Source organism: Corvus brachyrhynchos, unplaced genomic scaffold, assembly GCF_000691975.1.
Source record: "Corvus brachyrhynchos isolate BGI_N302 unplaced genomic scaffold, ASM69197v1 scaffold155, whole genome shotgun sequence".
In the NCBI taxonomy this organism is placed as follows: Eukaryota; Metazoa; Chordata; class Aves; order Passeriformes; family Corvidae; genus Corvus; species Corvus brachyrhynchos.
In genome coordinates this window covers 1,526,017-1,543,192 of record NW_008238434.1, presented here as the reverse complement: position 1 = coordinate 1,543,192, position 17,176 = coordinate 1,526,017, and the positions used below count along the sequence as shown (strand labels likewise).

The following is a 17,176-nucleotide window of genomic DNA, read 5'->3' as shown; positions in this document are numbered from 1 at the left end:
CAGGGTCCAGTGGCTGAATCCAATCCCATTTACAGCTGGTACAGGGATGCAGCAGGAAAGAAGGAAAGGTGTACAGCAGGAGGTAGGTTTAGCTTTATTTCTGACTATGTTACTCTGCTACAATTAACTGGCAATAAATGACAGTCATTTCCTCAAACTGAACCTGTTTGCCTGTGTGGGTAAGAGGTGAGAGATGTCCCTGTCCTCATGCTGACCCTTACATCATGTTCTCGCCCTGTCCTGTTGACAGAGGGAGTAACAGAGCGGCCAGCCAAGGTCAGCCAGCACACCTCTGCTGCACTTACTCAGCTCACAAAACTTCCAGCCTGGAAACAAGCGGAGCACATCTACCAGAGCAGCAGCCTCTAAACCAGGATTTAAACCTTTGTAAAGCTACAGCTGCATCACCTGGATGTTGACAGGACGGTACCCAGGGCATGGGAATCACCCGGACAGGGACACTAAAACTGAAATGAGTGACACCAGTAAAGGAAGGACTTCCACAGAGGCAACAGTAAATGGGCAGACACCTGAAATAAGGGACTTGAATGAACTGCTGGGAAGGAAAGGGTCTGCCCTCAAACTTCTTTTGCCCCCTCCCCACCATCCTGGGTGGTGAGTTCTTACAGGAAATCTCATTTATCACCCCCACACACAGATCCACAGAATGACAAAATGGCCTGAGGATGACACAACCACTTACACTGCCCATTCATGAAGAGCTCAAGAAATCTTGGAAAACTTTCTAGAAATACTGGTTATCTTCCCAGCCTGGGCTTGAGGAGACAGAGGTGTGGATGGCCATGACAGAGGAGTCAGGGCCTCCATGCCACCCATGGAGTGGGGCACCACACACACCAGACCTGCCAGCTAAAACTCCTTGAGCAGAGGTAGACTTCAGAGCCTCAGGACGAAAAATATCACACAAAGCACTTCAGCGTATTTCATAGACTTAGATTTGCTCAGATCTCTCAGAGCTGTTCCAGAAAGTCTTGGAAAGGCTGATATGGAAAAAAAACCAGCAAAACATACAAAATCCCTCATGTTCCCCCAGGCCTCCATCACCCCACAACGTAAAATTAACTCTCTTATTCCCAGAGCATCTCTGGTTCATAACCCGGAGCAACAACAGCAGAAAAAATTTGGGGCAATCCCCCAGAAGAGTCAACAGCTTGGGAGCATCCATAAGGGGAGAGCAACACTCAGGCACCCACCCCAACCAGGGCTCACATGTGGTCTGTCACAGCCACCTTCCTGTCCTTGAGATAAAAAACCCGATGGGAAAGTTCAGCAATTCCCTCAACAAGTTTCATTTTGGGCAGTAGGCAGATCCAATCAAATAAAACAAAGATATACATACATATATATATATATATATATATACACAATCAACTGTAAAGGCCCTTCCCCACTCACAGCTTTAAGCACCTCCTCATAGCAATTAACACAATCACTCATTTGATCAGGTAGCTGCCACGCTCCAGTAACAGGGAATAAAAACACTTTTAATTTTCCCAAAATTAAAAAAAGAAGCAAAGATCTGTTTTTCTCACTTTGGGGGATTTGCCAGGACCCCAAGGACCAGCCTTGGGTCCTTGGAAGCTCACCCAGAGATGCCCCAGACTGGGGGTGCCTCAGGCTACTGAGCTCTGGCAGCTGCCTCAGAGAAGAAGCCAAGCAGGTTTCAGTGGCCCCAGAGCATCACTCTGGCAGGTTTGATCAAAATAAAATGTTCTTCCTCAGCAGCTTCTCGATTTTGATGACTTGCTAAGATAAGAGGGTTTTTTCTAGAAAAAAAATTCAATTATATTGACGGATAGTATTTGAAGTTTATACTTCATAGGACAGTACTTTATACAGGACAGTATTTGCTCTGGTGCACAAAGTTGCCATGATCTCCAGGCTTTCATCACCCTTTAGTCTCCCTTTAATATCATATCATGGGGCCCCCACTTCAACTTCCCTTTTTTCCCTTCGCATGTTGCCCCCACTGTCTCATGACAGACGCCTGTGTCCAAGAACCCGTGTAGAACCTGTGTCTTTCCATTTAACTCATCTTCTTACACACACACAAACTCACAGGCTCCTTGTTCCTCTCTTCCAGCACTTTTCCTGAGGTCTTCTTATCTAAAGACCACCATATAGATGAAATTATATATATATATATGTATATACACACACACCCCCACACCCCAATGCATCTTCATGCATCTGTGTGCTCCTACCCCTCACCCCACAGGGGATGACAGATAGCTTCCCTTTTTCCCCTTTGCCAGGGCTCCCATCTCTTCCCTTGTACTTGTGGCTGTTGAATATCCCCCTTTCAAGTATCCCTCCCACAATTTTAGCATCAACAGTAGACTTCAGTTATGAAAACCCCCTGAAGCAAAGCTGTGGGTCAGAGGAGCTGCTGTAGTTTGACCCAAAAGTAAGTTTCCAAGAGTTGGGAAACACTTGTATGTCCAATCAGCTTGATGGGAGAGCAGGAGCCAAGAGTCACACTCATCCTTCCTGCCCCAGCCTGCAAGCCTTGGGGAGCACTGGGAAAAGGGAGACATGGCCTGGCAGCAAAGCAGTCAGATCTAAGGAAGCAGGAATATTCTTTTTGCAGATTCAGCCAATATTCTCTCCCTCTTCCCCCCTTAAGAGAAGAGCAGAGCTGTTCTTCCTAGTGGTTTCCTGTTCAGCTGCAAAGTCCAGAGGCTCAGCAGACTCCCAGAAAGAGGAAGAAGTGCTGGCATCATCCATCTCCCTACCACAAGATCTGCTGACCCATTTGGGTGGGTTTTTTTAAATGGCCTTACATTTTTTCTGCTTTCTGCACTGACTCAGCAGAGCTCTGGGCTCTTTCTTTCCCCCACCAAACCACAGCCCTGTGAGAAGGCAGCAATTTCCAGTTTCACTGCACTCACACAGCACTTCTGACTGAGCCAAAAAGCTAATTGTAGGTGTTGCTGGCTTGGAGGCAAATCGCTTACAACTCACTCAGCCTTTCTGGATCAATGGAAAGAAGGAGCGGCAGATCTGCTCTCTGAGTGAGAGTGAGCAGCGACACGGGGACTCTGCCCTGGCTTTAACAAGGCAGACAGAAACCCACCACCAGCCCACTAACAACCATTTAATGCACAATGTGTCACCACATCCCCCTGCCCACGGCAACAGGCTCATGGAAGAAAGGCAGAACAGAAAGAGAAATACTCACGCATGTCACCAATGGCTCCTTTGGTGACATTTGTGGCTTTCCTTACTGTCACAGTGAATATGTGTGAGTACTGGTGTTCCACCTGGAAGTCAGAGAGTGAGAAGTGATTAAGCTCCAGAACCAAAAAAAGAAACCCCATCTATCAAAATAAGGTTTCACTGTGTCCAAAAACAGAGAGAGAGAAATCACCCAGTCAAAATGTAAGGGAAACTCATACTGGATAGAGCATCCTAAAGCTGAACTGCACCCTGGATCTTTACCAAGAGGTACCTGCACTGGGGCTGCTGGATTTTCCTGCAGCCACACCTACTAATCTCAACCAACAACACTCCCCCTCCCTCACCACAGAACCTGCTCCGAGGCATTTAGTCAGGCAGGAACCACGGGGTATGGCAAGGGAAAAATAAAACCAGGCTATTTTACAGCTTGTTGTGGTAATTGCCTTCCCTTGCTAAAAAGAATGGCAGGAATTACTTCAAAGTCTGTGTTCTGGAATAGATAAATGCACGCTGCACACGCAAGGGGTAGAGTTAGTGCTGTACCTTCTAGTACATATCAATATTCAGTGTGAAAGCATCCTCAAGAGACGATGTAAGGAAGGTGCAAAGCAAGCTGTTAAAAACAGTCACCAGCACATTTCATGCAATTTCTGAAGGTTCCCATTTCCTGCAAAGCCCGAACACAGCAGGAGCTGCCTGCCTAGGAGCAGGTGTGTCCCCAGCAAGCCAGGGAAGTAGGAAAAGATGTGAAATTAAGAAACAAAAAGTAAAAGCCTTAATAAAAAGAGGTCACCAACTCAGCTCTACTGTTGCTTTATCTACATAGCCCAAAGTTTGACCAACCTGCTGGATACCACTGAGAATCACCAGCACAGACTGCAGGACAGCCAACAGTGGCTTTACAGGGACACAGAGACTGGGAGGAAATGTGAGGTATTAAAGCCAGGATCAGGTCTCACACAATTGCATATTTCCTATTTTTTTCCTAACCACCCACCAACCTTGTGAAGTACATTAAAATAAACACAGCCTATCAGTCACTGGGAACAAAACAACCAGGGAGAAGGCCACCCTCAGGAAATTCACTGAAATTTATTGAAAATCATAGACAATAACCCTGCTACAGGACATGCTCATTCAGGCTCTGCCTGGTGCCTTCTTGCTAATTTTCATCTGGACACTTCCTTTTCTTTTTTTTTTTAGAACTGGTTGTTTCAGGCAACCCTTATTTTGTGTCTACAGCTCACACCCAGAGACCTGAGCCAAACTGGATCCCTTTCACACAAATATAGAAAAAAGTTAATATCTTATAGGTTACATATCATTTTCTCAAAAAAAAGAAAGCCAAAACTAATCTCCTAAAAACAGCAAAAGTGACTTGTGAGTACTTAAGTGGCACTTGAGTCAGGACTCATTAAAAAGCACCTCCAGTGATACCAACACAGCTCCTGCAGAAGCCTGAGGTGTGCAAAGGCACGGCCACATCCCCATGGCAAAGGCTCCAGGAGAAAATGCCCACAGTGATACAGGGATGACTTCACTGCAGCCACTGCCTGACCCAGACACTGAGTTCAGCAGCTTTATCTGGCTGTAATCACCCCCACGCTCTGCCAGCTGCTGGAGGTTCCAGCCAGGACTATCTGCCTGGCTCTGGAATTTTCCCCTGGCAGCCACAGGAGTTATGTGGATCCAAGACCAAGTGAGCAGGCAGGGGAAACTGTGGCAATACCAAGCGTGGTGCACTGAAACCATCAAGGCACAGCAAGTGGTTCAGCAACCACAGGAAGAGGGAAATTCAGACTCTTCCCAATACTCTCAGCGGGATGTTGCTCACCTCGAAAGCATCAGACCCAGCAGAGAGGGTTCAGCTGTGGGAACCCAAAGTTCCTAAGGAGCAGCACCTATTTAACAGCCTTCCATGGGCTGACATGAAGACATCCCAATGACTGAGTGACATCCATCACCTTCTGAACTGCAGCTTCAAGATGGATGAACAGGAAGGAGGATATGACTTCTCCCTGAATACATTTCTGCCTCTGCCACAGGGCAAAAAAATCTCCAGAGTTTTCCTCACAGTAGGGTAAATGGGGATTTTTGTGGGTATCTGGGAAGGGCTGGGAACACAACCATGTGAGGTCACCCCAGCTCTGTCATTTACCCTGCCCCAAGTACTTTTACAAGCTGTGACTCTCCAGAAACCACCGGCTCTCGCTGCCCCCTATTTTCAGTTGGCTGTCTGAAAATGCTCAAAGCTGCTTTATTATCTCCCTATTATATTATCTCCCAGGTATGTCAGATTGATGAAGTTGGTTTCACAACTGGCCTGTTTCCTCATACAGACTGAAGCATTGCCTTTGTCATATCCAACCTTGTAATTAAAAGAAACAGCCCAAACTACAAACACACAATCCGCCTCCTTTTTCTCAGCTGTCAAGAAAGAGCTTGTCCTCACTGGAGACCACAAATCAGAGATCACTGAGCACTTAGCAGGGAAGAGGAGTTGCAATTAAGTGACAAGGATGGGACATGGGCGTGCTGGGTTTAGTTCTCAGCTGATAGGTGAAATTCATGTGCACTTTTGGTGTCCCACAGCTCTGGCTGGAAAAGGGGGATACTACACGATACTCCCTGGCAACAAGCACTCTGTAATCTGCTTGCATCTCCCATACGTCTAAACTCACATGCCTAAATTCATATGTCTACCATCAAAGCAAGGCCAAGCCATCACTTACCAGTTTCTTCTCTTCCCAGCAGCACAGGGACCATCACTATTTCTATTACAAGCTGATAACTGTTTTACTAATGCCATCACAAAAACTGCTTTTTATTGACTCAAGCAGCAACCAACCCCCGTCATTCCAGCTGTTGTACTGCCAGGAAAATTAAGTCTGGTTTAAGACTGGGATCCTCTGAAAGGCATGTGAGAACACAGAGGCCTGGCAAAACAGAAAAGCAGTACCTTCTTTCCCTGTGCTTCACCCAAAACAACACACTGAGGATTGCAGTTATACACAGTTATTAATATCTGGCCATAGCCACACACTTAGAGGAAATTTGCCACTACTGAAATAAACAATCTCCCTCTTAGGGAAAAAAACCCCAAAAAAAACCACAAATACACACAGGAAGCTCTAAAGTCTAGATCTCTTCTTACACCAAAATAAATGTTTTTTCATGCAGATTAAGTGCAGGCGGAAATTAGGGCAATTTTCCACTTAAGGGCCAGTTTCTAAGGAGATCAAAAGGCCTAAATGTCCATATTTCAGAAGATTTTTTTTTTATTAGATTTTCAAAGGGAGTTCTGAAGAAGCCCCTTGAAAACACCACGATAAATGCATTGACTCTGAATGCCTTTACAAATCCAGCCCTTGCTAGTTTAGATGACTAAGCTGCATTTTCTCATGTGACTTATGTTCACCTTAAGTCTTGATAAAAATCTGTACAAACTCCTCAAGTACTTCTGAAAAACAGATGATAGTAAATAAATCACTTAAACCTTGCAACACTGAGAGAAGCAACATCTACATTCCTTTAAAAATCTAGGACAGGTTACAAATTTCAAAAGCTCACAATTAACTCCAGGGCAAGGTGTCCTTGCCCATGGCAGTGGGGTGGGATGGGCTTTAAGGTCCCATTCAACTCAATCCATTCTGGGATTCCATGGATTTAAAAAACTAAAACACACTGTCCAAAGTGACCTCGCTTTACATGTGTTTCATTTCACTTCCTCTTTCTCCAGAAATTTAGAGAGGAAAGGAGAAAAGAAGTTTTCACTGTGCCCTGTCTGAATGTGGGTTTTCTGAGTTATGGAAACTCAGGTGGACAGTGTTCACTATTCAATCCACAAGGTTTTCCATGACTGCACAGCCATGGTTCAGCATCTCCTCTTTTCACACCTGACCTCAGCTCTCCATCTCTTACAACTCCTGCTCCTGCCTCCGTTGCTCCTCTCTCACCTTTGAGTGCTTTCCTTCCCCCCAGTAACATTTCCCTAATTATCTGCTTTGCTCTCTTTTAGATGTCCCTGCGTTTGTGAGCAGACAAACACCACCCCCTTCCCACCAGGGGCTGGGACAAGCCCCAAGATCTCCCGTAACACAGGCGGGTTTTCCCTGCCGCCCTTCCGGACGTGCCCAGAAAGGCAGGGATTTGCATGTGTCCAATACCACATGTGTAATATTCCAGAATGCTGAGTCACAGAGCGGAGCTCCACCAGGACACTGGCATTCTGTGTGCCAGGCAATCAGGAGGCTCTGGCACAGGCAGACTGCACAAGTATTAAATGGGTTTACTTCCTTCATGTTAAGGACACTTGAGCTAACAATGGGGCTAGACAAATGAAAATATTTGCCTGTTTACTTAAGTAATTAATTTTCATGGAGTCCATGCTCTTCTTTCACAGGGTATTACAATTAAGACAAACTTTTATGCACACACACAAATTTTATCTTGAAGTCATTTTTCCCATTCTTATAATATTTATCCCCCATATCAAAGTAAATGAAGATGTATTACACACTTGAATTCTTTGCATTTTTGGTATAGTCAGTTCTGTCTGCACCTGCAGCAGCTTTCTGAACATTTTAATTTATACCTCAGAGTCTTTCATAAAATGAGAAGAAAAGAAATCATCAGAAAATATGCAACAGTTAGCACAAGGACTTCTGGAAAATGCAGAATCCTTTTGAGTAATTTAATGCCAACTATAATTTAAATGCAAGATTTTGCATTGATGTGAGCCTGCTGCCCTTGACTGTTTGAAATTTCAGTAAAATTTTCCAAGGGATTTCAGTTTTCAAATTAAAAAACTTCAAAGATTTCCATTCACTTTCCAAGCAATTAAAGGATCAGCTCTTGCATGAACAGTGTTGATTCTGGAATTAGCAACACTCCCACAGCAACAGTTCAGCATTCCCAGAGAGCTGTAACTACATTTACTACACACACTTTTCATTCATTATATTATATATGTAGGACAGCTCCATTTTGTTGATTATTGGTATCAAAAAGTCTTTTTACGTCAGTGAATCGATAAAATACAACCGAGTGCCTCAGAGACCTCTCCCATAAAGGTACAGATCATTCCAAGCAATCCATCCAGGAGAGGGCACTGATGCTGAAAGGAATTAAGTCAGTATTGTTTTTACACAGACATCACCCTGAGGTTTGCCCTCCCTCCCAGCAGTTCACAGGACTGGCGAGGGAGTAAAAGCCAGTTTGACATCTGCTGGCTGCACATTGATGTGGAGGATGTGAGTGCACGGGGCGCAAACCACAGGGCTGATAAGAGATCACTTCTAGGAAGCTCAGGGAGTATTTTTAGCCACGTAAAACACTGACAAGTGTGTGGCAGCTATTTCTGGGGACACCTCACTGGTGCTACAGTCAGCATGATGCTGTTACAAGAAGCCCCTGATAGGAACACGCCCAGCATGGCTCCAGATTTCAGCTTGGGCAGGAATTGCTGTTCCAGTGTTTGCTTTGGAAACTCACTTCCAGCACAGATACGTGTGAACATCCCAGTGGTCAGTGGCTGTGCAGCCACGGGCTTGCCCCGTGAAGGGCAGTTCTACTCCCACTTCCCTTGTCCCTACTTCTACACCTCCACAGGCTGAGCTCACCTTGGGCCAGTTCTAACAGCACAGAACAGATTTTCTAACCCTTCCATGGAATCCCAGAATGGTTTGGGTGGGAAAGGACCTTAAAGCTCATCTCACCCCACCCACTGCCAGGGGCAGGGACACCTTCCACTAGCCCAGGTGGCTCCAAGCCCCATCCAACCTGGCCTGGGACACTTCCAGGGATCCAGGGGCAGGCACAGCTTCTCTGGGCACCCTGTGCCAGGGCCTCCCCACCCTCACAGGGAAGGACTTCTCCCTAAGAAATTTTTGTCTTTGCTCATTCAGGAACGTCCATTGGCTCACTGCCATCCCAAGGGTGTGACAGCTGGGACAAGGATGCAGCAGGAACACTGGAATAAAGCAGGAGGAAGGGAAGCAGGGGAACAGTGTGCTGCTGAGTGGCACAGATCATCTCACTCAGTGTTTGCACGATATATTTTGAGGATTCTCTTTGAACCAACATTACTGATATACACCAGTATAAGATCTAAATATCCCAACTTGTCAACTTATCCCTCCATTCATACTAATGAAAAGGAAAAGAGTACAAAACCCCCTGCCCCAAAACTGCACTGTAAGGAAGAAAGCTAGACACACCAACCATTTCTTGAAGGAAATAGTAATAACTCCAGTGATATGTGCTTATTGAGAGTAACTTCCAGCAGGGAAGTCATTATACAAGACAGTAGATATCACAGAAGATGGTGTAGATATATATAAGATTCAGTGCTACTTACCACAATGTGTTGATAAGGATCTATGATAGACATTTTTGCCTTCGTTTTTATTCAAGACAACTGCCAAGTATCTATTTCAATCCCACACAGGAGAGGCTTCCCCTTTTTTCAGAGCAGAGTTCCCCTTTTTTCAGAGCAGAAAGGTCCTTTTTCTAATAAAGAAAAAGATATAATTAAAATTAATCTGTTCCTTTTAAACTGTATTTTACAGAGCAAATCAGTTCCTACTCTTTAGGAAGGTTTCCACAATTTGTTTGTTTACCAAGAACTTAATTTCACATAAGCTATGGAGATACAGGTATTTACCTGTCCGAGCTGGAGAAATTTCTCGTGCCTATTTCCTCTGCCTCAGGGTAAGAGCAGGAATCAAGTCTCTTAAATTCCAGTCATCCCAGTGTTTCTAGCAGCTCTACAGATAAACAAGAAAGGAATACATTTATTCCTTAAATACATTGTAGTATTTATACTTCCACCCATTACAACCCTAGTTAGGATTGTGAGCTCTGCAGGAGCAGTAATATTGCCCTCTGTAAATCCGAGAAGGGAATTCCAGCTGGAGCTGTGTGTAACCTCCCAGCCACCTCGGCTGTCTGGAGATGCTCCAGAGGCTTCGAGGGGCAAACTGCAAACCAGCTGGCAGGACTTCAACAGGCTCTCCATAGGCCACTGCTTTCTGAGCACTCTGTGAAGATCAGGGGCCACCAGAGGCCTTCAACTTCAGAACTGTTTTCAAGCATCAAAGTAACAGAGGTTATTCCTTTCTGCATCTCTAAAAAACCCTGGGAACTGCTGGACAGGATCAGTTCTCAGATCCAGCTGGACCACAGTCAGACCTGAACCACCAGCAGAAATTTCAAAGAAACAAAGCACCATGTGGGGTTTGCTCTCGAGGGAATGATTCCTAATCCTCAATTCTGAAATGGCAGGATAAGCCCTAAACGATGATTTATGTCACTCCCAAATCTTTGCTCTTGAGCAACTGCATGAAGGCATTATAATACAACTTTAGTTTCTTTATGATTACTAGAACATTACAATATCCTTTCTTTAATCATTGAATTATTAAGGCTGGATAAGCCCTCCAAGATCATCAAGTCCAACCATTAATCCAGCACTGCCAGGTCCATCATTAAACCATGTCCCAAAGCACCACATCCCACATGTTTCCTGAACACTTCTAGGGACAGTGATTCCATCACTTCCCAGTCATGCCTGACCACCCCTTCCTATCAGCCCTAACAACAGTTTGAGGCTAGGGATCACCCTGGCTTTATTTATTCATTTTTATCTGAGGAAGTGTGAATAAGAAAGACTTCAGCATTGGAGAATCGTGGTAAACGTGCCCAGCCATATCAGTTCTGGAGGAACTGCTGCCAGCCTGGAAGGCAATCCAGAAAAGGGAACAACAGGAGCTACCCAATCACCGTAATGGAGAGGAAATTTGCAAAACCTTAAATACACATTTCCCCTAAGTGCACAGCCAACTACCATGCTCGTTTTGAGAGGATACACAAAACCAAGCCAAGGGTACTGCTCTGTCTGGGGAAATAAGAGAACAGGTTAGACCCAGGACGAAAAGCCTGGTTCGAGTTAATGTCCCGCATCCTAAAGGCAGAGTTCCAGTTCCCCAGATGATCCCTCAACTGGCTCAGACATGAGATCATGCTCTCTCCCTACAACCCCCCGCCTCATTTGTTTCAACATCTGCAGGAAGCGCGTTCGTGGTGCTGCAGACAACAGTCTCTTTGGCTACGGGGCCAGGATGAGTCCCCAAGCGCCATCTGCCCTCCATGCTGGATGAGGCAAGGATCATGCAGGCGGACAAAAATGCGACCACGTCATCAGCAACTGCATCCCAACACCCGCCCAGAGCATGGGCCACAGGCAGGGCTCTCAGGGGGGACAGCAGGGCCAGGGAGCACGGAGACCTCCGTGCCACACACGAAGCCTGGGATCCCGGGCCCCCACACGGCTCCAACGAGCAGTACGGCACATCCCAGCCCTGCCCATGCCATGTGACTCCAAATAGGAGCTCCTGGCTTGCTGCGTTAATCAGTCTCTCAGGATGTGATAAACACAGGCAGGTACCCGAGCACAGGCCCTGGTGCCATTTCAGGGGCCCAGGGATCCATGCTCTTCCCAGAGCCAGCAGGACATCTCAAGAGAAAGCAGACATTTAAGTGACTTGAATACTTACAACCCTTACAGTGGATTTAATTCAAATGAGTTAATTACACCACACCCTCTGGAAACTCACACTACATTATCCATGGAGTTTGGGTAAAGCACACGAAGACATTTCTAGATCTAAAAATCGCAGTGTGGCAGCAGAGCAGGAAATACAGCACTAGCAGGAAATCCCAATTACACTCATCAAGAGCTGTGAAGAAAGTCTTGAAGAATGTTCACTGCAAACATCTGCAGCAAATAAAGCTGTGATCCCAAAATTATCTTGCTTAACACTTCACCTACACACTGTCCATCCCACAAAGCCTAATGGAAAAGTCTTAATGGAATCACAGAATGTCCTGAGTGGGAAAGGCCCCTCAAGGATCATCCAGTCCAACCCCTGGCCCTGCACAGACACCCCAACAATCCCACCCTGTGCATCCCTGGGAGCGGTGTCCAAACGCTCCTGGAGCTCTGGCAGCCTCGGGGCTGTGCCCATTCCCTGGGGAGCCTGGGCAGTGCCCAGCACCCTCTGGGGGAAGAACCTTTTCCTAGTATCAAGGAAAACCTTCCTCTGGCACAGCTCCAGCCATTCCCTGGGTCCTGTCCCTGGTCACAGAGAGCAGAGATTGGAGCTGCCCCTTGGGAGCAGCTGCAGCCCCTGGTGAGCTCTGCCCTCAGCCTCCTCCTCCCCAGGCTGACTGTAACTAATTCAGGGCTGTATCGCAAGCACACACAAAGTCCTGCACTTGAGCTGGAGCTGGTGAGCCCAGCCCTTGGCAGATGTAGGGGAAACAGTGCCTCTAAACACATCTTCAAGGACACTCTGATAGTACCAACAGAGATTGTTTTGTTTCCCTGATATCTGGTGATATCACACCATCTGTGACTGCGCTGTTGCCGGGGCTGACAGCATTCCTTCCTAAAGGAAAAGCACCTCACAGACAGCACCACCAACATTAATCTGGCCAGACTGTTTAACTGTATATTATAGGAAATCAAAAAAGAGATGAAGTTAATTGGAGAACAGAGGGTTGTGTGGAGACCTCCCAGCAGCCTTTCAGGATGTGAAGGGATCTCCAAGGAAGCCAGAGGGGACTCTGCATCAGGAATTGTAGTGACAGGAGGAGGGGGAATGGCTTCAAACTGACTGAGGGGAAATTTAGGTGCAACATAAAGAAGAAATTCTTCCCTGTGCACAGGGTGCCTAAAGAAGCTGTGGCTGCCCCATCCCTGGAAGTGTCCAAAGCCAAGTTGGATGGGGCTTGGAGCAACCTGGGCTAGTAGAAGGTGTCCCTGCCACGACTAGGGTTGGGACTAGATGGGCATTAATTTCCCTTCCAACCCAAATCATTCCATGACCCTCTGATTCTCACTGTTTTATTAGCCAATGTCCAAGTTTACAAACTACACAGCAAACAGACCACACTTTAGCTTGGCCCTGTCATGGAGAGACAGCCTTTCCCTTTCTCCAAGCGCCATAAATCTCAGCCTGGTCATGGAGAGCCAGCCTTCCCTTAAATGCCTAAATCTCACCTTCACCCAAAAGTGAACTCTGCTTCTGTCAGGACAAGGGTGTTCCATGGCTAGGCACAGTTTCAGATGCCATCAGTACCAAGCTGTCAGTGGATAGCTGGATCCCTCCTTGAGTCAAGAGACTTCTGTGATCTCAGCTCCTTCTCACTTGAGGTGACAGACTGAAGTGGAGAAGGGATTATTGTCTTGGAAGACTGACTGTAACAAAACAACTCAGAAAAAGAAGCTATACACACACATACACAGATTATTACTGGAACATTTTCATTCTCAGTAAACTTTCAAACTCAGTAAACAGGTAATTCAATCATACAGAATATATCAAAGATAAGATTAATGAGATTTTTCCCATGCTGAGCACAAGCTTACTCCAGAGTTAGTCTCACTGAGTGGAAAAGCTCTGAAAATGAGCAAACACAGCACAATACAAATATCATCACCAGAATACGTCCTCATGAGTGTAAGAAAAATCATTAGAGGGAGGTTGTTTATATCAAGCTGTCCAATTCTTCTTCAAAAATCAAAGACACGAAAAATTTTAAAAATAATAAGTGTGACTCACCAGCACAGTCATTAACTTTCAATCTATTAGGAGAAGAGTAAACGGTAGAAAATAAGCTAAGTAATGACTCAGGCTTTTTGTATGAATGTCACCCTCCATTTCTATCAAATCAGATTACAGCATTTTATTTGGTTAGATTGATCCTGTGATTGTATAACAGAAATAACAAATATGCTGTTTCTACATGACTTTGCCCAGCATCCTGGAAAATCACTGTAATGTTATTTCTTAATTTAGGGCTTCCCACACAAGGAGGAAGGATTACTCTGACTCTATGTAGAGCACCCATCACTCCACTTCCACCACAAATGGAAAAGTAGATGCTCTGTTGATGTGCCAAGTGGACCCATGGGCCAAGGCCAACAGGATGAGGGTCAACAAGGACAAGTGCTGGGTCCTGCCCTTGGGTCACCCCAGCCCCATGCAGCTCCAGGCTGAGGGGAAGAGTGGCTGGAAAGCTGGAAGAGGCCCTGGGGGTACTGGGGACAGAACCTAAAAATGAGCCCAGGTATGCCCAGGCGGACCAGAGGCCAATGGTCACTGGGCTGTCCCAGCCATGCTCCGGCCACGGGCCCAGGGCAGTGACTGTCCCCTGTGCTGGCACTGCTGAGGTCCCTCGAGTGCTGTGTCCAGTTCTGGGCCCTCATGGCCAGAGAGACCTTGAGGGGCTGGAGCGTGTCCAGGAAAGGGAACAGGATTGGGGAAGGGGCTGGAGCACCAGGAGCGGCTGAGGGAGCTGGGAAAGGGGCTCAGCCTGGAGCAAAGGAGGCTCAGGGGGGACCTTGTGGCTCTGCACAACTCCCTGACAGGAGGGGGCAGCCGGGGGGGTCGGGCTCTGCTCGCAGGGAACAGGGACAGGAGGAGAGGGAACGGCCTCAGGCTGTGAGGTTGGACATCAGGAAAAATTTCTTCATGGAAAGGGTTGTCAGACATTGGAACGGGCTGCCCACAGTGGAGTCCCCATCGCTGGAGGTGTCCAGGGAAGTGCTCTGATCTGGCTGACAAGGTGGGGATCAGTCACAGGCCTTTTCCAACCCCAATGACTCTGTAGTTCTATGACTGCTCTCCCCATGCCTTGCTAAGGAAGCATGGGTGGGTGGAAGGATTCCGAGCAGAACGGCAAAAAGCTCAACCTTTGTGCCACATTTTTGGAGGGACACTGTGGGGTGAAGCTCATCAAGGAAGTTGACACAGCATAGCTAGATAGGAGATTTTAAGATTTGGAAACCACATTTGACTTCCTGCTATAGGGGAGGTAATAGATGAAAAGCTAGTGAATCTTTTTCTAAAGATGACCTGTTGGCCTGTAAGGAATTACTGAAAGTATAGGTGACACAGCAACAGTGGAAGGAGGGCTGTAAACACTCTAGCAGGGCTGAAACTCTGGAAAAGTCCCAACAATCACCACCAGTTCAAAGTATCACCTTCTCTAGTGCTAAAGGCTACTTCAGAGGCCAAAAGTGAGGAAGACAGAAGTCGCAGAGTTATCAGGCCACTGATACACTCCATGTTACAGGAGGCAAGGCCAGGGGAGTCAGGGGCATCAGACATGGTCCTTTAATAAACTTGAATTAGGCTGGATTCAATCCAAGAGAAAAAAACATCCTCCCTATCTTACATTCTGCAAGGAATGGCCTCCCCAACAGGAATATTCAAGAGGCTGGAAGCATCTCTGCCTGAATACCCACACCTGTGTCACATGGGCCATGGAAGTTCCCTGGACAGAAAACCCAGCCAAGTGCTGTAGTTTCCCCATGGACACCATCTTTAGGTCTGCGGAAGAGGCAACTGATTCAGGGCACAATGGTTTATGTTACAATTATCCTGCTTACGCAAAGGAATCTTAACAAGAACCACTCGCTGCAACAGCCTGTGGGGTTATGAGAAAAACCCATGTCGCCATACGTGAACTCACTGTATGGCAAACTCACAGAAGGATTTCAACGTGAACCGAGTGAATTCCAAGTAAGGAGTTCATCTGTTCCAGGAATGAAATTGAGTTAATACCTTTAAATAAGTGTTCTCCAACGTCATATTTTACTTCAACTTAAATCGCACTGGAAATAAAAAACGGCCTTGAGAGGGAAAAAAACAAGCTCAGCTGAGAGATGCCAAGAATACTCTTTAAAAATGGCAACAATCACTATCCTTTCCTACAGAAATCAAAGCCACAAGGCAGAGTGTTTAGATGGCAGAGTCTCAAAACTGGTGAAAAAACCTCAGGCAGCTGACCAGTAATCCCCACTGTGTGGGTCAGGCTTATGTGGGAACCAGCTCACTTGTTTTCCAGCAAGAAGGCCAAGAGACAAAGAATGTGAAAAATCTGACGGAAGTTCCATGAAAAAGAATTATTAGCATATAGACCTAAAACAATTACAATGTACTACTCAAGTCCACCTATAATTTGTGTCATTGCAAGACCATCTCTGCAGGTAATTTACTACGAGCACAGTGCAATTAGGAAAAGCAGATGGAAAAATGCCCAGCATTTCTGTACATTAGGAATTTGGAAACTACTTATTCCACAGTTAAACTTTTCATCATATAATCCTGGAATGAAGTGGGTTGGAAGGGACCTTAAAGCCTATCCAGTGCCATCCCCTGCCATGGGCAGGGACACCTTCCACTACCCCAAGTTGCTCCAAGCCCCATCCAGCCTGGCCTTGGACACTTCCAGAGATGTTTGACAGTTATTTGTTTAAAGGTATTTTCACTTTTGGAAGCCCAGCTTAAGGCTAGCACTTGAATTTTGAGATACTGGGTGCCCCAAGAACCTAGAGCCAGGCTCTCTGAAATGGAAAAACTCACTGCCAGTGGCAGCTTCCAAAGTCTTGCCAGGAATGCAAACACTTATGCAAGAACTCCTAAAATTAAATGATAGACATCTCAACTGCAACACCTGACCGGGCAGAGCTTTTTCTTGACTATGTTCCTTTAAAGCTCATGTGAAGGGGGGAAGGAAGGAAAAAACCTCCCCTGCATTTCTTTCTTACCTGGAGCATTGGCAAAACTTTCCACTTGCTCTGCTGCACTGTGGTCAAGAGTTGCTGCCTGCCAAAAGCTCAGGATTCCCCTTCCAGAAGCCTCACTGGTACTGTGGAAAGAACTGCTGCTGCATGATTTAGAGGTCTAGAATCAGCCTCCAAAAATCTCATTCCAAATCCATCCCTGTCCCTTGGGTACAGCATTAACCTCAGCCAACTTCTAAGTATTTCTGGGCCAACGTCTTTTAAAGATTTCATTGAAATCACGAGGGTTTGGTTCTTACATATCTTTAACTTCTCCATGCCTTCATTCCCCTTCTTTTGCTTCCCTGCTGTAAAGTAGGAATGGTTTAAAAACAAAAACTC

The 17,176-nt window shown here is 46.2% G+C and overlaps 1 protein-coding gene across 2 annotated transcripts in view; it reads right to left on the bottom strand.

Moving 5' to 3' along the window:
- Window positions 1–16,936, bottom strand: part of PLA2G4A (phospholipase A2 group IVA) — a 60,958-nt gene extending 44,022 nt beyond the window's left edge. Inside the window, exons 1-5 of one of the 2 annotated variants that reach the window (XM_008635400.2) lie at window positions 16,820–16,936; window positions 13,265–13,425; window positions 9,866–9,968; window positions 9,560–9,711; window positions 3,203–3,284 (exon numbers count right to left, since the gene is read on the bottom strand). In XM_008635400.2, the coding sequence (XP_008633622.1) occupies window positions 3,203–3,284; window positions 9,560–9,592 (115 nt within the window). In that variant the 5' untranslated portion in view covers window positions 9,593–9,711; window positions 9,866–9,968; window positions 13,265–13,425; window positions 16,820–16,936. Of the gene's footprint in view, window positions 1–3,202; window positions 3,285–9,559; window positions 9,712–9,865; window positions 9,969–13,264; window positions 13,426–16,819 lie in introns of those variants that run through there. The other variant, XM_017736486.1, reaches the window with a different exon arrangement.
- Between the last annotated feature and the right edge of the window lie 240 nt (window positions 16,937–17,176).